General features: G+C 51.8%; 1 protein-coding gene across 1 annotated transcript; it reads right to left on the bottom strand.

Moving 5' to 3' along the window:
• Positions 1 to 24,640, bottom strand: CTDNEP1 (CTD nuclear envelope phosphatase 1). The gene is made up of 8 exons (XM_081168196.1): positions 24,350 to 24,640; positions 12,231 to 12,297; positions 11,968 to 12,086; positions 9,743 to 9,814; positions 6,516 to 6,632; positions 5,652 to 5,763; positions 2,000 to 2,084; positions 1 to 807 (listed from the first exon to the last, which is right to left on the bottom strand). Exons 1-8 carry the CDS (start codon positions 24,449 to 24,451, stop codon positions 747 to 749), a joined length of 735 nt encoding a protein of 244 aa, XP_081024322.1. The 5' UTR covers positions 24,452 to 24,640; the 3' UTR covers positions 1 to 746.
• Between the last annotated feature and the right edge of the window lie 1,011 nt (positions 24,641 to 25,651).

Below are 25,651 nucleotides of genomic sequence, written 5' to 3'. Positions count from 1 at the left end.
TTTAGGGTTGTCGGGTTGTTGTTTTTTTCCACCTCAGTTCAAGGCTATAATATCTCATCATTCGATCCCTCCCCGCCCCCCAAAAAAGAGTCAAAAATAAAATAAAACAAGGGGCAGATTGGAAGGAGTGGCCTCCTCAACACAATTCCAATGGAGGAGAAAAAGGGGAGAGACGCTCCTACTTCCACAAAAAAAGGGGACAAGACTTTGGGATGGGGGGTGGTGGAGAAATTAAGCCAGGCCTGTCAATCATCTAAAAAATAGATGGCCTTAGATGAAAGGGCTTCTCTCTTTATCAAGAGCGTAAGGGGAGGGAGAAGAAATGAAAACAAAGGAAAATAAGATCTTTGTACAGGGAGCTCGGTCTTTAAAATGAGAAAACGCAGCCTCGTCTCAAAGTGTCCGTCGCACTCCTCCGTGCGGCTGGCTTGTTTCACCCCCTTTCTTGTACATCTGCCCCCCCCAAGCAGTTGGTGCCATCGTGCCAATGGCGCCAGCCCCGCTTGCTGCCCTGCAGAGTCCTGGCCAGTCCCCCGGCGGGCGGGCGGGACGGTGGTCAGCGGCGCAGCTGGCTGACGCAGGGAGAGGCGGGCGGGGCGCCGGCCGGCTCACTCCCAGCTCCTCCCCTCCTGGTTGGCTGAGTCCGGACACGTTCGCCAGAGTCCAAGCGACCAAGGCGGGGGGGTCACGATGGCGGGATAAGGCAGAGGTCGCGGGCCAAGCCCTGAAGAAAGGAGGAGCCACCGTCACCAAAGGCGATGCTGGTGCAGGTTTCGGCTCAGAACCGACCGCACGTCAGCTGTGAACCTGGAGGAGGAAGCGGGGGAGAGACAGAGTAAGAGGCACGCAAGGCCTGCATCTTTGGCCAAGGCACAGTCCGACCCCCTCCTCTGGTAATCCTCACAGAACTCTAGCCCAGTGGTTGCCATGAATTTTATTCTGAATTGATTTTATTCTGAATTGATTTTAGAATGCTGTGTTACTTTTATTGTTGCTAGCAGCTCTGAGCCTGGCTTCGGCTGGGGAGGGTGAGATATAAATAACGTGTTGTTGTTGTTGTTGTTGTTGTTGTTGTTATTATTATTATTATTATTATTACAGTGGTGCCTCGCAAGACAAAAAGAATCCGTTCTGTGAGTCTCTTCGTCTAGCGGTTTTTTCATCTTGCGAAGCAAGCCCATTGGCGGATTAGCACTATTAGCGGCTTTTAGCGGCTTATCGGCTTAGCAGATAAGCGGTTTAGCGGCTTAGAAAAAGGGGGGGAGGAAAAAAACCCCGCAGGAACTCGCAAGACATTTTCGTCTTGCGAAGCAAGCCCATAGGAGATTCGTTTTGCGAAGCACCTCCAAAACGGAAAACTCTTTCGTCTAGCGAGTTTTCCGTCTTGCGAGGCATTCGTCTTGCGGGGCACCACTGTATTATTATTTATCTTCCACAGGATTTGGTCCCGCACGTCAACCAGTTCTAGGGCAATAAATATCGCACACACGCCAAGCGACAAGCAGACTCGACAGCCTGCACCAGAGGGGTGGAGACCGCATTTGGAACACCAAATTTGGGTCACCACCGCTCAAAAACGCCATCGTAGAATTGGAAATGGTCCAGAAAAATGCAACTCAATCAATTGTAGAACTCCCTGCCGCAGGAGGCAGCAATGGCCACTAGCTTGGATGGCTTTAAAAGAAGAGAAGGGCTACCAATGGCTGCTAGCCAGGATGATTATGTTCACCCTTCACAGTCAGAGGCAGCAATGCTTCTGAATTCCAGTTACTGGAAACCGCAGGAAGGGAAAGGGTTCTGGCGGTTGGATCCTGCTCGCTGGTTTCCCCTGGAGCATCTGGTTGGGCACAGTGAGAACAGGATGTTGGCTAGACCAGTCGTTGAACAGATCCAGCAGGCTATTCTGTTCTTACAAAAAACACAGGCGCAGGGCTCTTCTAGAACAACCCAAGGAATCCCCCTTCCCTTTTCTCCTCCCAGCTCCACCCCAGAGCTTTACCTCAAGGCATCGAGCATGGGGAGCAAGTTGAGAAGTGCCGTGTCGCTGGGATCGCTGAACCAGGACTTGATAGGTATTGCGTTATCTGCCGGACGCACAGAGAGAGAGACACACACAAACACAACCGTCACTGCGCTTGAACCACACCCTACCCTCTCTGACCAAACCTGTGCTTTGGGTCGAAAACACTTAAGATTGCTGGGGAGATACAGAAGGGGCTCGTACGGCCAAAGAATCTTTTGCGTGCGTACACACACAAATCCTAAAGTAGAGTTTTAGCCTTGCCTTATTCCCAATGCACAAGCACGGCAGGGGACTGAACAGAGAACACTTACAACATATTCCTGCATCACAAGGGTTTGAAAGAGATGACCCCTTAGGATACCTTATTTTTTAAAATTGTGAAAAAAATGTATGTATAGTTGCACCCGCAACTGTAGGTGTAATTTGTTTCAATGAATTTGGCTGCCCGGCAAAATGCTGGTTGCAAAAAGGAAGCTCCCGCTAACTGTACACGCCCTGTTGTTGTTTAGTCGTGTCCGCCTCTTCGTGACCCCCTGGACCAGAGCACGCCAGGCACTCCTGTCTTCCACTGCCTCCCGCAGTTTGGTCAAACTCATGCTGGTAGCTTCGAGAACACTGTCCCACCATCTCGTCCTCTGTCGTCCCCTTCTCCTTGCGCCCTCCATCTTTCCCAACATCAGGGTCTTTTCCAGGGAGTCTTCTCTTCTCATGAGGTGGCCAAAGTCTTGGAGCCTCAGCTTCAGGATCTGTCCTTCCAGTGAGCACTCAGGGCTGATTTCCTTAAGGATGGAGAGGTTGGATCTTCTTGCAGTCCATGGGACTCTCCAGAGTCTCCTCCAGCACCAGAATTCAAAAGCATCCATTCTTCGGCGATCAGCCTTCTATAGGGTCCAGCTCTCACTTCCATACATCACTACTGGGAAAACCACAGCTTTTACTATACGGACCTTTGTTGGCAAGGTGATGTCTATGCTTTTTAAGATGCTACGTGCCCTAATGCGATGCAAATCCTTAAAGGCCAGAGAAGACTGGTTCTATTGGACCACATCAGATTGGCTTGCCGGATCTGCTTGAGCGTAACAGACAACTCCGGAAAGCGGAAGCGGCAGGAAGACGAGAGAAGAACGCTTGCTGAATAGAAGCAGAGAACTAAGGATGCTTCAATACCATCAAATGAAATAATTTTCTCAGCTGGTGAAAATGAAGAACAAATAGCCGATGCCCAAGATGGACATGACGGAAGTTATGAATGGGCACTGGGAAAACCAAGATGGAGTGCAACACATTGGAAACACATAATGTTGCTACGCAGAGCATCAGATATGATGTTGGTCTGTGTACAACAGCTGCCATCACCGCTGCTGGTTTGATCACTGAAGACGACGAGAGACTTTCAGATGATCGCAATAAAGTCAAGAGCCCAAGAAAAAGTGATGAAATCCCTGGATCAGGAATTTGATTATCTCTTGTTAGAGGGGTGAAATTGACTTCATCTTCTTTGACGGCTGCCAAAATAAAACTAATGCTATGCTGAAATTGGACAATTCAGATCAGCCGTCCCCCAGAACAGAATTACCATAGTTTTCCGTGTATAAGACAATGTTTTTTATTTATTTTAAAATAATGTTAAAAATTGGGGGTCATCTTATACACGGATAGTGCTGAGAGGTGACGGGCAACTGATTGCAGCCGTGAGCAGGAGATTTTCAGTGGTGATTTGGCAGGTCATTGGTAGCTGTGGTAAGGCCTGCTGTTGATTGGCTGCTGTTGTGGCAACTGTGTGGGTGATTGGCGGTGAGCGGGACAATTGGTGGCTTTGGCAGTTGTAAGCGTCGGTCAGGTGGATGAGTGATTTTTGGCAAACCCCCTCCCCCGAAAAAAGCTCAACAACTCATGGTAATCTCCCCCCCCCCATTTTCTTAATTTGGAGTCCCCCAAAATAGGGGTCGTCTTATACACGGAGGCATGATGTGCACGGAAAAAGACGGTATTCTGTGAGAGGTGAGCTGGGTGGAAGACATCTCTACCACTTCACTCAAAGAGAGAAAAACTAGCTGAAGATCTTGCTGATAATCTTGTGGATTTCATGAAGGAGGGTATTGAGCTTGCAGGCTGTTGGAGGCAATTCTACAATTGTTAACACCGGCTCGGAGGGCTGTAGAGGTCAAGCGTGGTCGTAAGCTGATCTGGTTGGTTTGTGCCAGCAAGTTACCCCTGCAACACTTGATCGCAGCACTCGATGGAAGACCTTGTCTAACAAGCACGTAAGACAATTAACATTGGCAAGATGCTACAGACTGCTACGGAACTTGAAATCGATCCTCCATGCACCAAACTCTCCGTTGCAGAGCCTCTTACTTCAGAGTGGCAACGTCGTAAAGGATCTGTCTACTGATCAAGCGCAGAGGTATCGGATCACACGGGCCATAAGGGCAGGGAAATGGGTCCAGTGAGCCATTCAAGGTGGTTAACAACAGCAAACGGGCTTTGTCGCATACGGGTTTCAAAACACGGCCTTAAAGGCAGAACCCTCAGCGATTTAAGACATACATGCATTGTCTGCATGTACTACACCTGCTGATTCAACATCAAAGTAGAACACTTTTGGGTGGAAGGCCCACGCCACATTTTGTTTCAGCCATGGTGAGTTAGGCTGCAAAAGAAGGTGGATTCTGTTTGGCCAACCGTCCAGTGCTCAGCACGACATGCATTCAGCAAAATGATAATCCAGACCCTCTTGTGCTCAGATGACCGTGAGGAGACAACAGCTGGTGTCCAAAAGATCGGTGACTTGAGGTGTGAAGATGACGACACACCGGGAGGAGATCTTTGTGTACATCCGAGGAAGGCGCTTTCCAGCAACCCCAGCACTTCATCCCTGTTGGAGCTGACAGACTGGTCCGACAGGCTATAGGAACCTCCTTTAACATGTAAACTCACTACAGTGGAAGTAAGTTCGCTAGCAAGCCCATGCAAATTTCACAATGGCCTTGTCATGCTCGGTCTATAGCGAAGCGCGTGAAACAAGTCACAGAGTCAGCAGGTAGGGTGTAACTCATGAGGAACGTGAGGCGTGTATCAGAGGCCAAGAAGTCTGTGGCTGATGTCCAGGGATGAAACGTCTTGTTTGCATTTCTTAACTGATCTCATTACTTCCTGATGTTGTTTCATGGTTACAAGTACGCTTAGGAGGATTATGTTTCATGCAGAGAAACTAAAAATGTTTACTGCATCACCTGACATTTTCAGAAGGCAAAATTAAAAATCTTTGGTTTACCGAAAGCAGTTTGTGAGCTTTTTGATCGAACATAGACTTACCAAGTACAAAAAGAATAGCAGACTTAAACTCCTCACACCCGGAAACGGGTTTTTAAGATGCCTCGCTGAATATATCTGCAAGAATTCACCCCCTAAAATGGCATGGCCTCCTGTGGGAATGAGTGGCTCGTTCCTTAAGTCCCCGGGGACGGGAGTGAGCAAGGAGGAAGATACAGCAGGCCCGCCACGAGGCACCCTGGGCTCCAGAGAGCGGCCCCTCACCCAGCAAGCAGACCACTGGTCAAGGCACAGGACACCACCCCTCACCCACCACCAATTTTCAAAGGGGACGGCGGGTCAAGCGCACTACCTGGATGACTCCTGTAGGCTCCTGGCGAATTGTCCAGGATGACTATGCTGGACAGGTCGTTATGGACGACGGAAAGGTCTTTGATGTAACTGCCCAGCTCCAAAGTGCAGTGCTGGAAGGAGAGAAATGGGGGGGGGGATATGTTTACGCACAGGACAGAAATAACAATCCTCTCTTAAACTGGACGGGGCTGCAGCTTAGTGGCGGCGGGTGGGTGACTTGTGGAAGTCAGCTGGTAAGTTCACCAAACCTCAATCCATCACAGAAGATGAAGAGCCCCAGCCGAGTCTTCAGAGATTTCCTGCTCCCAGCAGAAACTGCTTCTTCCAGAGTCCCACAGTTAAGGGGAAATCTCTTCTCCCGCACTGTTCGAAGTGTTCATTATTTCCGGGCACAAGGCAAAGCTAAATGCCACTATGGACTTTATACAGTTCTTCTGGTCTTTGAAGTAAAGATGCTTATGTACGGAGAGATCCGCTAACGCTATCACCCTGCTAGCTGACGCTGCTGTGTAAAACCCACAGATTCTGACAGATTCAGAGTCGGACCCTGACAGCAAAGCAGGAGAGCATCAGGACAGGACCTCACATAATGGAAGAAATGCCCCGGAGACTATCATGCCCGTCTCTGCATTCCTGAACCAATGGGAGGGTGAGCGACTCAGCCAGTCAAGCGCACGACCTTGCTGCCGTTGCTACGGTAACCCCAGTGCACCTGGTACCCTTCTGTCAGAACATCCAGGTGTGCCACTCATTTGGCAGCAAGCAAGCCGAGGCGGGGAGCCTTCCCTCTGAGCCACTGGGTGGACCCTTCTTCTCCCTACTCCACAGGCTGTTTCACAGCCGTAAGGGGCAAAGGACTCACCTGTCTGTAGTATCTTCTCTTTAGGATGCTCCTATTATTGTCTAGCTTGTCGGCCACAGCAGAGCCATATATTTCCATGCTGGCCGTGAAGACCACCAGCTCATACCATTGGCTCACCTGAGTTGGTGGGAGGGGGGGAAGAAAAGGAAATGGAAAGTCAGACGGGAGCTCCCTTTCTCCTTCACACACAAAAAGCCCCTTTCACTCTTGCAGGCTCCTCGCAGGCAGATGAAAGCCCCAGATTTCGGCAACTTACACCCACACATAATCCAAGTTAGACTTTCAGGAAACGCCATCAAATCTCCCCAAATCTTCCATGCCCTCCCAATACAGATTACATTTAAGCTTCACTTAAAAATCGGTCTGAAAAGCTCTTTATGAACTGACTGTGGCACGGTTATTACGCCAGCCCCTCCAAAGAACGACAGCCGGGCAGAGAGCAGCAGGCACCCATTATTAGTCCTGCAGAAGCACCCCCTTCCGTTCTCAGCCCTTAACGGAAGAAGCTGCTTGCTGCTCATAGCTCCTATCGACCTGCAACAAGAGCCCTTGTGATGCTTTGGGGGGCTTTCAGTGAACACCTCTTCCTCTTTCCCAGCCTCCTCCCCTCTGGCAGCTTCTCAGGTTCTGGCCAGCCCTCCCACTATCAAGTCTAAAGCTAAGTAATGATGGCGCCAGGCAAGCCTCCCTGGGAAGAGCATTACACAAGTGTGGAGCCACCACTAAAAAGGCCCTGTTCTTGTGTCGCCACCCTCCGCAACACCCGTGACGCAGGACCTCAGGGGACAGTTGCAGCGTCTGGGTTGGTGCATGTGCTTTTATGTATTCCATGTTTTGCACCCTTCCCTGGATTTGATGGAGATGTTGACTAGCCTTAGTAAACAAAGCAAAGCTCCAGGGGCCCGCTTCAAATTTTCCGAGTTTCCAGGAAGAAGGGGGAAGAGAGAAAGTGATGAGGAAAGGGACCCTAAAGAAGCTGGGACGAATTGCTTTGAGCAGGATTAACGCGGATTAGGCTAAACAGGTGCCGGCGATTAGAGGCAAGGCTGGCTGATCCAGTCGGGTCTGGGATCAGCTCTCCACCCTTGAACCAGACAAGGCAAGGGTGGAGCAAGACAGAATGGATTTAGCACACCACCTTCTCTCCCAGGCAGAGCTGGCTCTGGGAAGATCCATCCCTGGGCGTGCGCATCACTCGAAAGGCCACCCAAGTTCAAGACATTTCCGGGTGATGCGCATGGGCAACACACAACACAATGTCTTCCCAGTTGCCCTGGCTGCTACTCTCCCTCCCTGCCCCCATGTCACTACACCACCCTCCAAGTAAACTTTTCCCGAGCTAGAACCCTCCCCATGTTTTGGACTACTACTCCCATCAGCCCCTGCCAACAGGCGCTGACGGACAGGCATGGTGGAGGACAGAGTCCTTCAACATCGGCAGTGTGCCAGGATGCTCATACCTGCTTGGCAGTTTCTCCATGGAGCTCAGTGAGGGGAGGATAGGCCTCCCAACATAGTCCAGCTCAAGAGCGTGAAGCTGAGAGGCTTGGAAAGCCCCCTCTGGACTGGAGGAGCACGCCCAGCGAATCAGTGGCAGTGCAGTGGTCACAGCTGTGGGTTCAAATCCGCCCTGGCCACGTGAAGCCCGCCGGGGTGAACTTGCAGGCCGGTTGCTATCACTCAGTCTAACCTACTTTTTGTAGGGTTGTTGCGACAATAAAAATATAGAGGGGCGGAGAATTGGCACGGTCTCCTTGAAGGAAAGCTGGAATAGCAATGTTCTGCAGACACACAGCTCTGCTCCTCCTTTACATCTGCAGGTGTGGGAGTGGATGTGCTGGACTGATGTCTTGCCTCAGTAATGGACTGGAGGAGAGCCAATAAACTGAAGCTCAATCCAGACTGAGGTCCTATTAGGGGGCTGTTTCCTAGACTGGATGGATGGGAGGTGGCCTGCTCTTGAGGGGGGTTACACTCTCTCTGATGGAGCAAGTGTGCAGCTTGGGGGTCCTTCTAGATCAGGGGTAGGCAACCTAAGGCCTGGGGGCCGGATGCGGCCCAATTGCCTTCTCAATCCGGCCCACGGACGGTCCGGGAATCAGCATGTTTTTACATGAGTAGAATGTGTGCTTTTATTTAAAATGCATCTCTGGGTTATTTGTGGGGCATAGGAATTCGTTCATTCCCCCCCCAAAAAAATATAGTCCAGCCCCCCACATGGTCTGAGGGCTGGCTGACTGGCCCACAGCTGAAAAAGGTTGCTGACCCCTGTTCTGGATCCTTTGCCTTCCATCCACTACGGCTGCTGGCCCAGCTGCGCCCCTATCTGGACTGGGACAGCCTAATGTCTGTTGTCTATGCTCTGGTAACCTTCAGGTTAGATTACTGCAATGTGTTAGACATAGGGTTGCCCCTGAAGACGGTCTGGAAACATCAGCTGGTGCAGAATTCAGCAGCCAGGTTGCTCACTGGACCTAGGATGCTTTGAGCCTGTAACGCCAATTCTGGCCCAACTGCACTGGCTGCCAATTAGTTTCTGGGCCCAATTCAAAGTGCTGCTTTTGACCTATAAAGTTTTAAACGGTTCTGGAGCGCATCTCCCCATATGAACCAACAGATCATCCTCTGAGGCCTTTCTTCAAATGCCCCATCCACAAGAGGTCCAGAGGGTGGCAACACGAGAACGGGGCCTTTTCTGCGGTGGCTCCCCACTTGAAGAATGCTCTCCCCCAGGGAGGCTCGCCTGGCGCCTCTGTCACATATATTTAAGTCCCAGGCAAAAACGTTCCTCTTCTGCCTGGCTACTGATTAATTAAACAATCTATGGCCTTTGAAACTGGGGGGGGGGGGTATTTTGTTGTTGTCATCATCATTGTATGCATTTTTGCATCTTCGGATGAAGGGTGGTTTAGAGATTTAATAAATAATAACAATAATGGCAATGTTATACAGTGGTACCTCGGGTTAAGTACTTATTCGTTCCGGAGGTCTGTTCTTAACCTGAAACTGTTCTTAACCTGAAACACCACTTTAGCTAACGGGGCCTCCTGCTGCTGCCACACCGCCGGAGCACAATTTCTGTTCTCATCCTGAAGCAAAGTTCTTAACCTGAGGTACTATTTCTGAGTTAGCAGAGTCTGTAACCTGAAGTGTATGTAACCCGAGGTACGGCTGTAATCAATAAAAATAAATAAATAAAGGTTCAGTCTCGCACACAAGCTTCTTACCACTTCTAGGAAAAAGTCCACGTGAGGCCTCTTGTGTACAAAAAAGCGGACTGGATGTTTGTCTATGACAACCTGGAAACAGAGGAAGGCCTTTTAGTCAAAGCCTGGCAAAGTAAATAAAGCCCAGAGCCTTCCTGGTGCTGTGGACTACAATAGCCGGGTGGCTGGGGCTGGTGGGAGTTGTAGTCCAACCACGAAATCGGCAGGTTGGTGAAGATAACTCACTGATAAATACGTTTCCAGCACCATTCAAAGTGTTGGTGCTGACCTTGAAAGCCCTAAACGGCCTCAAAGGCCTAGTAGACCTGAAGGAGAGTTTCCACCTCCATCGTTCTGCCCGGACACTGAGGTCCAGCTCCGAGGGCCTTCTGGCGGTTCCCTCCCTGCGAGAAGTGAGGTTACAGGGAACCAGGCAGAGGGCCTTCTCGGTGGTGGCGCCCGCACTGTGGAACGCCCTCCCGTCAGATGTCAAAGAGAACAACAACTACCAGACTTTTAGAAGACATCTGAAGGCAGCCCTGTTTAGGGAAGCTTTTAATGTTTGATGTTTTATCGTGTTTTTAATATTTTGTTGGAAGCCACCCAGAGTGGCTGAGGAAGCCCAGCCAGATGGGCGGGATATAAATAAATCATCATCATCATCATCATCATCATCATCATCATCATCATCATTTTAAGGAGCCGTAGCTGCCTCTGATCCTCAAAAAACGAGGCCAAACTCAATCCCCAGTGGCTAGTGTGGGTTGCTGTGGGAACTTCAGGGCTTCACCTAAGCCAGGGGTCTGCAACCCGCGGCTCCGGAGCCGCATGTGGCTCTTTTACACCTTTGCCGCGGCTCCGGGGCAGATACTAGCGAGGGGAGGAGGCGCATTGTGCACCCCGACACTCCCCACTGTGGCGGGCGCTGTACTGGCTGTGACGTTGCATGGGGCGGTGCGTGCGTTAGTCACGCACCGTCCCGACATCACCTTCCCGGTTTTGCAGCTCCCAGGTTTTTTTTTTTTCCTTCAGAAACGGGTCCAAGTGGCTCTTTTTGTCTTAAAGGTTGCAGACCCCTGACCTAAGCCAAGGCAGCTGCTTTCTGAAGCCAGGAAAACAGCCCTGGACACGTGAAGAATGCAGACTGGCTGGTGCAGATCCTCTGCGATGGCTGCGCCACCGCAAACTGGCTAAAGGTTGCAAAGCCTCTCTGCTGCACCTTCCGGAGGCCAAGAGGGCCGCCTCCTCCTTTGAGCCTACACACCTGCTGTCACTGGCGTGTGCAGGTCAGTAACCACAGAGTTCAAAGATGGAGTTAACTCTTTGTTAGCTAAAAAGCCGGATCTCCACAGACTTGGCTGCGTGTCAGGCTCAGACCTAATGAGCAAAACAGCTCCCTCCAGGAAAACCAGTGGCAGAGACTGAAAGTCCCCTCCTCTCCCCAGGGCTTTCCCCCAAGCAATCAGAGACAATATACCATATTTTCCCGTGTATCAGATGAGATTTTTTGACTCAAAAATCATGTCGAAAAACTGGGGTCGTCCTATACACTGATAGTGGCATGAGGGGGAAGCTGCGCCCCCTGCCAGCTGGTTTGCGGGCGCGCAACTCCCCCCCCCATGTCGTAGCGGGAGGCGCACGCTCTAGGGAGCAGTTTCCCGCAGCGGCGTGGAGGGGAAGCTGCCCCTGCCAGCCAGCTGGTTGGCAGCCCGTGCTCTAGAGAGCTTCCTGCCCACAGTGGCATGGGGGGAGCGGCTGCCCACTTTGCCAAACCCTAGCAACGGCCCTGCTGGGGTGATGGCGTGTGTGCAATTCCCCCTAATAAAAAGCTCAACAACTTTGAGCCATCTCCCCTCATTTTCTTTAAGTTTAGTCCCCCAAAATAGCAGGGCGTCTTATACATGGGGGCGTCTTATACACCGAGAAATACAGTGTGTGAATCGTCAACCTCTCCTCCACCCTCTTCAGATTCTGGAGACAAGGGTGGAGAGGAGCTGTGACTCTCCACCTGTCTCATGGGCTCCCACCCTCCTCTTTTTTCTCTCCCAGCTCACTAAGAACTGTTACCCCTTCGGCTTCGCACACCTCCTCTTCCCAGTTTCCTCGCTCTTGACCACTCATCGTCATCCCACCCCCAATCCCCGGGCTCTGAGCCTTCCTCTCTGGGTCCATTCCTCTGCGTCCAACCAGCCCCTGCTACCTGCGCCCCTTGCGCCCAGCTCCTCCCGCACCCGAGAGCGGCTCACCTTAAGGATGAAGTCGGGCGGAGTGCCAGGCCTCACCGTGGGCCGCAAGACTCCGTCGTGATGGGAGTGGATCAGCGTCTCGTCCAGGTCGAGAACAAGGATCTTCCTCTTCACCTGGTCTGGTGGAGGTGGGGAGAGGAGCGTCAAGACAAACAGATCAGTGCCCTACACACCTCCCTCCTTCCCAGTGCTCTGGGGAGAGCCTCGGCCAGGGGGAGGGAACCAGGGAGACCCCCCCATCCTCCACGGGGCAATGTACTTACTGAGGCGCTCCCGTGAAACTTTGGAAAGGGGAAGAATGTCGTAGCGCACCGTCTGATACTGGATCACCTGCCGGACAGACACAGGAAAAGGGGGGGTGAGTTTATAAAGGGTGGCCCAGAAAGAACACCTGAAGGGCCAGTGTTAGAAATTAGGCAGGTGCCAGGCGCGTTTTGCGACCAGCACTGGTCCAACTGCAGCCCCGTGGAGATCTCTTGACGCCAGGTTAGCGACAGACATTTCCATGTGGCTGGCCCCTCAAACTTTCTTAAAGCAGGTGAGCTCATTTCTTGCATTTATCTCCCACCTTTTCATCCAAGGAATACATGGTTCGCCCCGCCCATCAGTTAATCCCTACAACGACTCTGTGAGGTAGGTGAAGAGGCCGCGACTGACTCCAAGGTCACTCAGGACTGTGCGAGGATTTGAACCCGGAACTTCCAGGTCCTCGTCTGACACACTCACCACTGCAACCACCCTGACTTCCTAGAATCCTTCTGCTATGGGGCAGCTCTATAAATTAAGCGGGTAAATAAATATGGGGGGAGCATAGAGAATGTCACATAGAGAAGCATCTGAAATATTTTCCTTGATGCTTGAATTTATTTTATTCAGGATTGGTTGACTGGATGTAAACCACTTCGAGATATATGTAAAATGGTATAAAGGTAAAGGGACCCCTGTCCATTAGGTCCAGTCGTGACCGACTCTGGGGTTGCGGCGCTCATCTCGCTTTATTGGCTGAGGGAGCCGGCGTACAGCTTCCGGGCCATGTGACCAGCATGACTAAGCCGCTTCTGGCGAACCAGAGCAGCGCACGGAAACGCCGTTCACCTTCCTGCCAGAGCGGTACCTATTTATCTACTTGCACTTTGATGTGCTTTCGAACTGCTAGGTTGGCAGGAGCTGGAACAGAGCAACGGGAGCTCACCCCGTCACCAACCTTCTGATCAGCAAGTCCTAGGCTCTGTGGTTTAACCCACAGTGCCACCCGCGTCCCTTGTAAAGCAGTATAGAAATGAAATAATAATTTGCACTGCATGGACAAAATAGCGCCTAGACCAGTGTTTCCCAAACGTTTTTGGGCAACGGCACACCTGTTTGCCGGAAAAAAATCTCGCGGCACACCACCATTAAAGCCCCGCCCCGTGACGTCAGCGCGCAGCGTCACGCCGGGAGGGACGCACAAAAGTTAAAGTTTTTTCCCTCCCCGCGAAGCAACGAAAGAGGGCGCCTCAACTCCGGGAGGTGGGCAGGGAGCGGGGGGAGCGGCCAGACGGGCTCCGCTGGGGGACTTTCGGCTGCCGGAGGCGGGGAAGGGGCGGCTGCAGCGGACCCGGAAGTGGTTGCGCCCATCGGGGGCGGTGGGAGCGCGCCGTGCGGGTTGGTGGGTGGGGGAAGGAGAGGAAGAGGAGGGGGCGGCGGCGGCGGCCGGAGGCTGGACGGATCCGCGCAGGGACGGCGCGCGAGCCGGGAGGAGGCGCGAAGAAGGAGGCAAGGCGAGAGCAGCGCGGCTCGGGATGCATTCGGACTGCCGGCTGCTGCGCCCGAGACGCGGGGTATGGTGAGCAGCCCGTCTCCCTCCCACGGAACACAAGGCAATGTTCGGCGGCACACTAGTGTGCCGCGGAACACCGGTTGGGAAACACTGGCCTAGACATTCTCTTGTGGTGACCATAGCTGAGGTTTAAGGTGCCCTTTGGCGATTAGCTTATACATATGAATTTCTAACAATGCAGAAGGCGGGACACTCAGGCCAGAAGAGCTGGATTTCAAGAGAGGCTATCTGACCTTGCCTGCGTCGCCTCCCTAACCAAGCCGCTTATTCCAGGCCCAGGTGAGAGAGGCAGTTGTCACTGCTGATACTAACAGCCTCCAGGGTACCTTTGTGACCGACACTTCCCACCTTTGCAGGTTGAGGACTTTTTAAAAGGAAAACCCCGCAGCAACCAGGCTTGCACCTGGCGTTTAGCTGTTTTGAAAGCCGACCCCCTCTTCCTATTTCCAAGGAAACCGCTACGAACTGGGGCCTGGCCACTGGCTCATTTCTGCTGAATTCTGCTCAGAAGGAAAAGGGTGTCACTCCAAGCAGCTTGGAAAGGAGAAGCTGGGTGAACTGTGCAGGGCAAGGCCTTATGGGGCAAGGAGCAGGTTGTGTGTTCGCCACACATATGAGGAGCTCACTGGACGTGACCAAAGGAGCCAGCCATGGCCTCCCTCAAGCTAGCCTACCTCTCAGGGTTGTTGCTGCAGGGATTAAATTGGGACGGGGAGAGAGCCATATACACCACCTTGGAAGAGAGGGTATAAATGCAACAAATGACAAACCAAAGTTAGAGCCACCAGAGTATTCTGGACCAGCGGAAACATTATACAGATAATCGTGCAAGCTAATAATAATAATAATAATAATAATAATAATAATAATAATAATAATAATAATAAATTATTTATACCCCGCCCTCCCCGGCCACAGCAGGGCTCAGGGTGGCTAACACCAGTAAAATTACAGTAAAAACATAATAGAGGGGGGGGAACCAATTTAAAATACAGGTTAAAATACAATTTAAAATACAGCCTCATTTTAAAAGTAGCCCATAGATCAAAACCATAAGGGGAGGGAAACATAAGGGTCAGACTGAGCCCAGACCAAAGGCCAGGCAGAAAGATGTCAAGTCCCGCAGGGCCCTAGTCTCTTGGGACAGAGCGTTCCACCAAGTCGGGGCCAGTGCTGAAAAGGCCCTGGCCCTAGTTGAGACCAATCTAACCTCCTTGAGACCTGGGACCTCCAAAGTGTTGTCACTTGTGGACCTTAAGGTCCTCTGCGAGGCATACCAGGAGAGGCGGTCCCGTAGTTCTCCAAGTTCTCAGCTATCCTCCCCACACACCCTCAAATTCCCTCTCATATCTCTTGCCAAAAGACCTTCCGTCCTTTGGATTTGTTTTTTTAAAGGGCCAGAACAAAAGAAGCTGCCTTGTACCAGTTTGGCCTATTTGTCCACGGGGCCTAGTATCACCTGCTCTGACTGGCAGAGGCAGAGCGTTCCCATCACCTTCCGGCAGAGATCCTTTTAGCAGAAGGCGGCCCCGGGGACAAAACCTTCTATATGCCAAGCAGTTGCCCTGCCACCGAGCCAGGGGCCTTCTCCTTAAACGGAGAGCAGTGAAGGGACTGAGCTCTGAACCAAAAGGCCTGCCTTAAGAGAGTCACTTTTGCCCTGAGCAAATTCATTTAGGCAAGTCGAAATCCCCAGTCTCTGTCCTAGCCGGTGGGAGAAGAACCCTGACGCACCCTCCAAGGAGGCCGTTAAGGAAGGATTCTTGGCGCAAGGCGAGTGAAACCCTCTGGACGCTCAAAACGCTCTGACTGCATTCCAGGTGTGACGAAGTTCACCTGGTGGTGGTGCCTGGCACCACGGCCGGACCTGCCTCAGAGGCCAGGAAGGTAGCCAGATCGCTGTCTGACTGATCAACAAACCACTTCGCAGCCAGAAGCTATCATCAAAGCGGTGTAATAGGGGAAAGGATTACACACCAGAAGTCGTTTCTACCATTGTACAGTTAAAATGCCGCCATCTACAGTGGTGCCCCGCAAGACGAAAAACCCGCTAGATGAAAGGGTTTTCCGTTTTTCGATGCGCTTCGCAAGACAAATTTCCCTAAGGGCTTGCTTCGCAAGACGAAAAAGTCTTGCGAGTCTTGCGATTTTTTTCGCTTTCCCACCCCTTTTTCTAAGCCGCTAAGCCTTTAATAGCCGCTAAACCGCTAATAGCGCTAATCCGCTAATAGGGTTGCTTCGCAAGACGAAAAAACCGCTAGACGAAGAGACTCGCAGAACGGATTACAGTGGTGCCTCGCAAGACGAAAAGAATCCGTTCTGTGATTCTCTTCGTCTAGCGGTTTTTTCATCTTGCGAAGCAAGCCCATGACGGATTAGCGGATTAGCGCTATTAGCGGCTTTTAGCGGCTTATCTGCTGATTGGATCAGCTGATAAGCGGCTTAGCGGCTTAGAAAAAGGGGGGGAAGGGGAAAAAACCAGCAGGAACTCGCAAGACATTGTCGTCTTGCGAAGCAAGCCCATAGGAGATTTGTTTTGCGAAGCACCTCCAAAACGGAAAACTCTTTCGTCTAGCGAGTTTTCCGTCTTGCGAGGCATTCGTCTTGCGGGGCACCACTGTATTTTCGTCTTGCGAGGCACCACTGTACCTTTGGGGAATCATAGAACCTTAGTGTGGGAAGGGACCCCGAGGGTCACCCCCTGCGATGCAAGAATCTCAACCCCACCTTCACAGTTACGAGGCAGGAACGGTTCTCAATGCCAGTTGCTGGAGACCACAGAGTGGGGAGAGTGCTCTTTTATGGGGATTTGAACCCCTGTCTCCCAGGCCACAGATCAGCACTCTAACCCATGGGTAGGCAAACTAAGGCCCGGGGGCCGGATCCGGCCCAACCGCCTTCTCAATCCAGCCTGCGGGCGGTCCAGGAATCGGCGTAGAATGTGTCCTTTTATTTAAAACGCATCTCTGGGTTATTTGTGGGGCATAGGAATTGGTTCATTTTTTCTTCAAAATATAGTCTGCCCCCCCCACAAGGTCTGAGGGACAGTGGACCAGACCCCTGCTCTAACCCCTGCAACGCACTGCCTCTTACAAAAGGCCCCCAGCTGCAGAATTTCCACACCGAGAGTGCAGAACGCCTTCGGATATTCACACGATGCCTCCTGGAGCATCTCTTGGGGAAAGGCCTCTAGGAAATGGGGTGGGGAGGGCTCGGAGCCCATGCCAGGGAAGATGCCAAAGCCCTCTCCGGTTTGGAGGGTCTCCGGCAGCCACAGAGGGCAGGTAAGGTCTCAGCTGCCCGCCAGAGCTGACCGCACTGGGCCAGAGAGGCCAATGGGGTGACTCTCCTCATCTCGTGCTTGTCCAGATCTATTTTTGCCTCCCACCTGCTGCTTTTCCTCAAAGGGCTCCTCTGCAAGGGCACATAGATGGCCGCAGGCCCAGGGGTCTGTCTCTCGCTCTCTTCCGCCCCCCGGCCTGGCCTGGCTCCTTACCCACCCACACTCGCTCACACGACAGCTGCCCCCTAACAGCCCTTGGCAGGCACCTGCAAGTCCCATGCCTGCGGCCAACACCCTCCCACCCCACGTGGTCCCCTCCCAAATTTAGCCAGGGCAGCTTCTTGCGACTGGGAAGCCGGCCAGAGGCCAGGAGGCCCCTGTCCCAGAAGGAGGCACTGGAACTGGGGGCTGGAAGGAGAGAGAGTGAGGATTGGAGGCCCAGCAAGGAAACAGAGCAACCTCAGGGTGGAGTGGGGGGAAATCAAGGAGCATCGTGGCCCCCCAAACCCTTATTGTGGGGGCAGCCCTGCCTTGTCTTTCTCTCTCTCTCTCCTACACACACTTGGTGAGAGGCCATCTGGGGCCATGGCAGCAGATACTACAGTTTAGCTCCGTGTTTCTCAAACTGGGGTCCCCGGCTGTCGCTGGACTACAGTTCCCATCACCCCTGGCCACTGGTCCTGCTAGCTAGGGGTGATGGGAGTTGTAGTCCAACCACAGCCGGGCACCCCAGTTTGAGAAACACTCTAGCTAGTCCTTCCTATGCTTTGACCTGACAGCCAGTGTGGCATAGTGGTTAAGAGTGCTGGACTTAGTACCTGGCTGGAAGACCAGGGTTCAAATCGCCAGGCAGCCATGAAACCCACTGTGTGTGGCCTTGGGCAGACCAATCACTCTCAGCCAGTGTTAAAATCTCATGATATATAAACCGGGTGCCAAATGGCACCTTAAATTTAGGTTGCCGTCAGTAAACAATGCTGTCCAAGGTTGTAAAGACTGCGGAGAGAATAATTGGGTGCACTCTTCCCACCTTGGATCAAATCTACGCTTCCAGGAACCATAAGAAAGCTGCAGAGATAGTGCAGGATAGTGCGCGCCCTGGAAATGATCTCTTTCAGCTCCTGCCTTCTGGAAGAAGGTCCAGGGTTATAAAGACCAGGACTAACCTCCTGAGAAAGTGTCTATCCAAATGCGATTTTGGTTTTAAACGCAGTGTAAGGTAGTCTCTATGGGAGTATATTGTATTCAATTATGGGGTATCAGAGTTTTGGGGGGGCTAACCAGGCTGGGATAGTTGGGATAGCAGGCTTGTTGGTTTTTGAATATCTTACATAGATTTTTCCAATTTGTTGTTCTGTATGGGACAATGACAATAAAGATTATCGTATCGTATCGTATCGTAAATGACCCTCAGGTTCCCTTCCAATGCTATGATTCTCCGATATCAACTACATTGCTTGACTGTAGCTTGCTCTTACAACAATTCACATCCCCAGTATGCAAGAAGGAGGAACACACAGTGAAATGGAAATAGTATTAACTATGGACTAAGGCAGAGGTTTTTAAACTGTGATTGCCAACGCGGTGCCCTCAAGTCTCTGCATAGTTGCAACTGGACCTGCGCCAGCAGCAAAATTTGCCTGGCGCCCAGCTAATTCCTAAGACTGCTCTCAGGCTAACCCACCTCACAGGGTTGTTGGGAGGATAAAGTGGGGGCGGTGGAAGATGTACGTACATCTCCTTGGGTTCCTTGGAAGAATGGTGGGATATAAATGTCATGAATAAAATCATCTTCTCATACAGACAGAAAAGTTGGCAGAGAGGTGTAAGCAGAAGAAGTCAAGAGTCCAGGCCTTGAAGCCCATGTAGGTTTGAGCGTGATCCAGGAAGAAGCCAATTTCTTGCCTCTGGGGGGGCACCTCTGCCTCCCCCCCTCTTATCAAGCAGATGGTGGAGGGAGGGGTTTATGAGGCACAGGTGGACTTAAGGAGATCCAACCTTCCACTCCAGAGTAACCCCACTCCCCCTGGTTGCTCTCGTAAAGACGGACTGAGAAACTAAAGCAGAGGCTCCACTTCCTCTCCAAGTCGCTGGGGCCTCAAAGTACAGAAGCCCACCATCACTTTGACAGAGCTTTGGAACTGGCTGTGAAAAGGAAGTTTCTGGGGTTTGGTTTTGACAAGTGGATTGTTATTTTTTCATAAAGAAAGAAAGCCAGCGTGCATGTAAGTTTTCTCTTCCTAGAGGGAGGCTGAGGAACAAGGAGAAAAGAAGCCGAGTGAACAAAGAGACGGCTTTTGCACTCCCCATGTCACACACTGTTTGGGTTTGTGCTCTAGGTGAGATGGAAAAGGATGCCTTTGGCTGCCTGACCCAGAAAGACAGACAGACACCTGGCCTGGCCTGGCGTCAATTGCTAGCCATTTCTTTGGGTTACCAGATGAGCCTGACAATTCCTCAAGAACCGGGCACAACACGCCGTTCAGCTCCCAGCTTCATCCGCCACAAATTTCACCCTGGACCTCAACATTCAAGTGCTAATTCTGCAGTGGCACCTGGAAAAGCCCACTTCTGCCCAGGGCCCTCCTTGCTCGGGCTCCTAGAAGCTCAGCGCTGGAGTCTAGGAAAAGGAAACATCCGAAGTGCGGGTATTAAAATTAACAGCAAAAGCGCTGCCTTGTCTATTGTATGATGGTTGAAGTTGTCACCAAGCCACTCTCATTATTTCTCCTGATGTGACTGTTCCCTGCCCTCTCTCCTCAGAAGTCCGCCTCTGAAGACGATGCAGAAACTTCAGCTGGTGTAGAATTTGGCAGCCAGGTTGCTCACCGCAGCAAGAAGGTTAGGGTGTGTAACACTGCGCTGGCTGCCAATTAGTTTCTGGCCCACTCCAAAGTGCTGGTTTTGAGCTATAAAGCCTTAAACAAGTCAGGACCGTAATACCTTGTAATGTGTATGAGTTACTCGTGCGTAAACTGGTGCCTTTCTCGGTTAATTTGCCTTGTTAAAACTTTCTGACTGCGCAGCCCCTTCTCATGGTGGCTGCCTCAGTCACTGGCAGAATCCGTCAGTGGGCGTTTCTTGAACCTCTTCCAGCATAAAAGTTGTTTGACACCTAGTCTCCTCCTCCTCTCACTGCGCGGGAGTCTTCTGTGCAGGGAAGGCGTGGGTAGCGGAGGACCTGGGCTCTCCTCACTGATGTCCAGTGAAGAGTCCTGGAGCCCTCTCTCCAATTCCCCCGTCTGCCTCCCTTTATCCCCGGTGTTGCGCTGATTGGCTTCCCCCTCAACTGAGCTGTTTCTCCCCCTACTGCTGGGTCCTTCGCCCGCATCATCTGGGAGCCTCCCCTTCGCCTCTCGCTCCGATGTCAGTTCCCTGACATACCTCAAGGACCACCTCTCCCCATATGAACCAACCCAGGCCCTTCTTCATGTGCCTCCTCCAGAAGAGGTCCACAGGGCAGCCACACGAGAACGGGCCTTTTTTGTGGTGGCTCCCAGTTTGTGGGACGCTCTCCCCAGGAAGGCTCCCCTGGCACCTTCATTACATATCTTTAGGCACCAAGCAAAGCTGTTTCTCTATAGCCAGGGCTTTGGCTGATTCTATGGTCTTTTAGATATGTTCAGGCCACGGGAGGAATTATTGGTTTGATTTTGTTCTTGTTTTTATTATGTATTTTCTGCTCTCGTTTTGCTTGTTTATGTCGTGAACCGCACTGGGATCTTCGCATGAAGGGTGGTATACAAATTTAATAAGTAAAATAAATAAAACAAAACTCCTGAGCTGTCTTGGAAAAATCCAACATTTCCTTGTCCCCTAGAAGGGGAACCGAAACTCCCAATCACAACCTTTCTGTTAGAACGCCCCCAGTCTCACTCAGGACTAGGCTCCCTCCACCCTTGGCAATCTGCTGCACTCCAGATACCCTGAACTACCACTCCCAGCCAGGACTGGTTGGGGAAGGTTGGTCAACAACACCAGTCAGCAGGTGGGGAAAGCAGCTACTCTCAGGGGAGCCACCAGATGGATCGGGTGCATTTGGATAATCTGGAGGCGGTTGGGGTGTGTGGATGGTGGTCAACTAATGGAGCTTGAACCCAAACAAGACAGAAGTACTGTTTCTGGGGGACAGGGGGATTCACTGGTCCCGAATGAAGTAACTGTGCTCCAAAAGGACCAGGTGCGCAGCCTGGGAGTCATTTTGGACTCACTGCTGTCCATGGGGGCACAGGTCAATTCTGTGTCCAGGGCCTGGACAGAGCAGCTTGGCAAAGCACCATAGATCCTCATGCCAGGGGTAAAGCAGAGAGCAGGCAGCCTAAATGGGGTTCAGACCCTTCAGATGCTCTCAACTCCCCACAGTCTAAATAGGAATCAGAGGGAAACAAGGTACTGTTTCATTGGGCGACTTCTCCCAAAGCACCCTGCCGTCACTAACCCCAAGGAGGAGATCCTGCCTTATCCAGCAGTAGCTGTGCCTGGAAGGAAAGACAGCTAGTGGGAGTCACACAGACACACACACACACGGCACTCGCTTCCTTATATTTCTGCCAACAGCAAACTTTAGGAACACACACGCCACAGTGCGGGCACGGCATCCCTGGTGCCCCACAGATATCTTGAACGGCAAGTATTTTAAGCACTCCTAGAATCCTCCCCGGCAGCTGTCCCAGGACCAGAAGGGAGACCAAAGGGCTTCAAGGTAGCTCCTCCGCCTCGTGACATCCCAACCCATTTCCCCCCAAAACCGGTAATCCAAAACCAACATCCGTAGAAACCAGCCACATGGATATAAAACTATCAGTGTACCACCTGGTGATAAACTCCCTGCCATATGCTAGCAGCATCTAGACAGAGCTGCTCCACACACACACACACCCCTCCACATATTTCACACCTTCAAGTACAGTATCTTATTAGTCAAGTGTCAAAGAAACGGGCTCACGAACCAGTCTAGTTTGGGCTTGAAACTCTCAAGTGCAAACATGGCAACCTGCTTAACTGTGACTGTGGTGAAAGTTTCTCCTGCAAGAAGGAAGAGAAGAGGACTGCTTCCCCACCAACTCATGCTCCAGTTGCAACTGTCCCAGTCAAGCTTTATTTCAATTTTACACACAAGGTAACCAAGATGGAGTGATCTATAGGAGAACCGTGCCCTAGAATCCCACGTCTAAAGGCAGCCCAATACTTGAACTGAACTGGCAGTCCTCAGCATGGTAGGGGCACAAGGAAGGAAACAGAGAGGCCCACTAGAAACTTAGGAGAAGGAAAGCTTTACCTTTCATAATTAGGTACAGGTTGTCCCTCTCTCACACAAACGCACACACAGCAACAACAATGGCTGTAGCTAAAGGAGCAGTCAAGCTTCTAACCAAACACTGAAATCTCCAGGATCTCAAGCTTCACACTTCCTGTCTCCATGAAAACCGAAGCACCCTGGTTCCCTCCTCCTCAAATCCCTTCTAATCTTTGTTAATAGAACCATTGGACCCCGATCTTGTTCCCACCCTCCAAAATCATCTGAAACAAACAAAAATAATGGAAATCAGATTGAAAAGCAGATTGTGACACCTCAGGATGGAAATTGCAAATGAAATTGTTTTGTAGTTCCTACTGCTTCTAGTTTCCTTTTCCTCCAGTCCCAGTTCACATATGGGGCAGGGGTGTACTGAACTGGAGTGTAAAGCAGAAACTGCAAATGGGTGCCCTCCAGACACTGAGGATTACAACTCCCACCACCCCTAGCCAGTTTGGCCAAACGACAGGGAAGATGAGGTCTGCAGTCTGCGACCATCTAAAGATGTTGAGGGAGAAAATTAGGCGGCAATACCTGCAGATTGATTCCTAAGGATATCTGAAAAAGCACCCGAAGCTTGATGAAGCTGTGAGCTGAAGGAACAGGAAACTGCACGGCACCATTAAGCGTTGTAAGTGCATTAACCAGTCAAACCAAGTTTTACATACATATAGTTTGGAAAAGAATTTCAGGCTCAACAGACAGGCCTGGTGTTTTGTTTCAACTGAGCTCCCAATCTCAGAAATACCCTTCCTCTAAGGCCAAATGGGTTCATGGGGAAGAGTTACCCTCCTTGTTTTGGTACCCCATTGTTTTCCTATCAACTACTTCTGCTGTGACCTAAGGAAGCCTTTTCCAACACTGTATGCGCCAACTGTTTTGAACTGTAACTCTCCTGCAGCTGGTGAGAGTTATATTCCAAAACCAAGTTGGGAAAGGCTGGCTTTCAAGAAGCCACTTCAGAAGTGTTAAGTTACTACACTTTTAAACTTCGTGACACGTTCACTCGCTGCTATTCACTATCTCCACTATCTGGGTGGGTGTGTTTTTAGGGTACTTCTCGTTTTCTTTAAAGCTGAAACGGCACTTGCAAAACTTTTAGTAAAACATCCCCTGCAGGGTCAACGGTGAGAAACTGTAACCACTGGCTGAGAAACCATGGGCCGGATTTGAAAAGGCACTTGAACTGTCAACGAAGTCTGAAACCAGTGCATTTCCTCGCTAGCTCAATTTTAACAGCATCTGAACTGTTTGCCACAGCATCAACCACACACCAATCACTTTAGGGTACCTCCAGCAAGCGGAGACACCTGAGCCAAGGCTTTGGTACAAACCCCAGGCCAGGATTCTCAGCTCTACACTTGGACCTCACTCACACAAGCCAGTAAAACCCATACCCAGTAAAAGTCAACAAGGTGTGAAGTTGTTACAACCTTCCACCCTGGCCAAACCTTCGGCCATGGAACTGGGCAGGTACTGTACGCACAAGGCAAGGTACGCACAAATATCTTTGTCTATGCACGCACACCCCTCGAAACAACTCTTTCAAGGAAAGAAGGAGCATGTATGTAGTTGCTCTGTAGCTCACAGGTAGAGCATCTGCTTAGCACGCGAAAGGTCCCAGATTCAACCCCGAAAAGCGTCTCCAGGTAGAGAGACAACCTGGAGAGTTGCTGCCGGTCAGCACAAATAGCGAGCGAGGAGGACCAGTGGTTCTGACAACAAGGCAGCTTCCTAGGCTCTTATGTTGGGCTGGCGGAGGGTCACCCTGGTCGGGAGGGCAGAGAGGTGCAAAGCGAGGAGGATTCCCAGCTTGAGGCGACCCCGCTCTCTCCCCCGCGTTGAAGGGGGGCCAGCGCCTGGCTTTCAAAAGGGAACGCTCGCTCTCTGCACGTCCTCAGAGGCACTCTCGCCCACGGAGCTCTTTCCAACCCGGAAGCGACGCCCACCCAGCCACCGCGGGGGTCGGGGAGGCGCTACTCACGGTGCGGGCCTGCCGCCGCAGCAGGTACAGCAGGAAGCCCCAGAGCTTGGCGGCGAAGGCGAGGAAGGCCCGGAGGCCCAGCAGGCACTGCGAGCGCATCATCCCGCCGGCGGGGCCCGCCGCGCCCCCGGCCCGGCCCAGCTCCGCCAGCTTCCAGCGGGGAAGGGAGGCCGGGCGGAAGGAAGGAAGGGAAGGAGCCGGGGAGGGGGGAAGGGGAAAGCGAGGCGGGCGAGGGGCCGCCGCCCTCCGCCTCAGCCCGTGCCCGCGGGCGCCGCCATCTTAGCTCCCCGCTGACGGTCGCTACCGGCTTTAGGGGGGAAGCGCTCCCCCCCTCCCCCGCCGCCGACCGTAGTCCTCTTCTTCGGTCCGCTTCCGGGGCAACCGACCCAGCGCCACAGACTGCTTCCGGGGGCGCGCGGCCGCGTCCAATCAGAAGCCGAGGGAGACGCAGCCACGGCGCCGAGGAGCGCACTGCGCCTGCGTCGAAGCGCTGGAGGAGACGGTTAAGTAGCGGGAGTTGGAGCGTGTGGCGGTGGGGGAAGAGGCATGCGCGAGGACACAGCCGCGCATGCGGCCAAGGTTGGGGGTCTGCGTTGCGCACGCGCGAAACGAGAAACTTAGAACACACCGCCAGCTGAAGGGGGGGAAAAACACGAGGGTGAAGTGAGCAGGCGCGGGCTGATTAGAGTCTTCGGGTCTGAGCATGCGCTGAACGACCGGGGAGGGCGAACACAACAGGGAGGAAACGGCGCATGCGTGAGGAACCAAGACGCTCGCTTGCTACTAGATGTATAGCCTTAGACCTACACGCAGAGGGTTGCTTCCGGGCTCAACATACATTTTATATATATATAAAATACACACACACACACACACACAAAAATAAATTATTTGAAAAGTATTTGTGGAGATCAGACGACGTTTGTAGGTTTGCAAGAAGTTTTGTGAGGAGTATTATTGGAAGTATTGCAAAATTGGAGAAGGGGAAGGCTGATTTGTTAAGAGATGTAAAGGCAATATAAAGTTAAGAAATGCATAAGTGGTTAAAACGGTGGATCATCAGAGGTGCTGATGGAAGTCTAGAAAGATTGTATAAATGATAAGTTTTGTGGTACATTTTATAATTTATATGTTAAAATTAATTTAAAAAATCGCAGCTGTGATTGGGCACGGGCGCGAGGAGATTGCAGCCAGAGTGCCCCACTCAGGTCTTGTTGTGCTTGGCAAATGTATTTTTGCTTTTCTTTTTCAAATATAGGTTTGAAGATGGGGCTGGACTGGTCCTCTGTCCTCGCCCAGGCT

This window comes from Podarcis bocagei (genome assembly GCF_964188305.1).
Source record: "Podarcis bocagei genome assembly, chromosome: 13".
Taxonomy (NCBI): Eukaryota; Metazoa; Chordata; class Lepidosauria; order Squamata; family Lacertidae; genus Podarcis; species Podarcis bocagei.
Note: the sequence above shows the minus strand (reverse complement) of the source record. Positions and strands in the feature narration are given on the sequence as shown.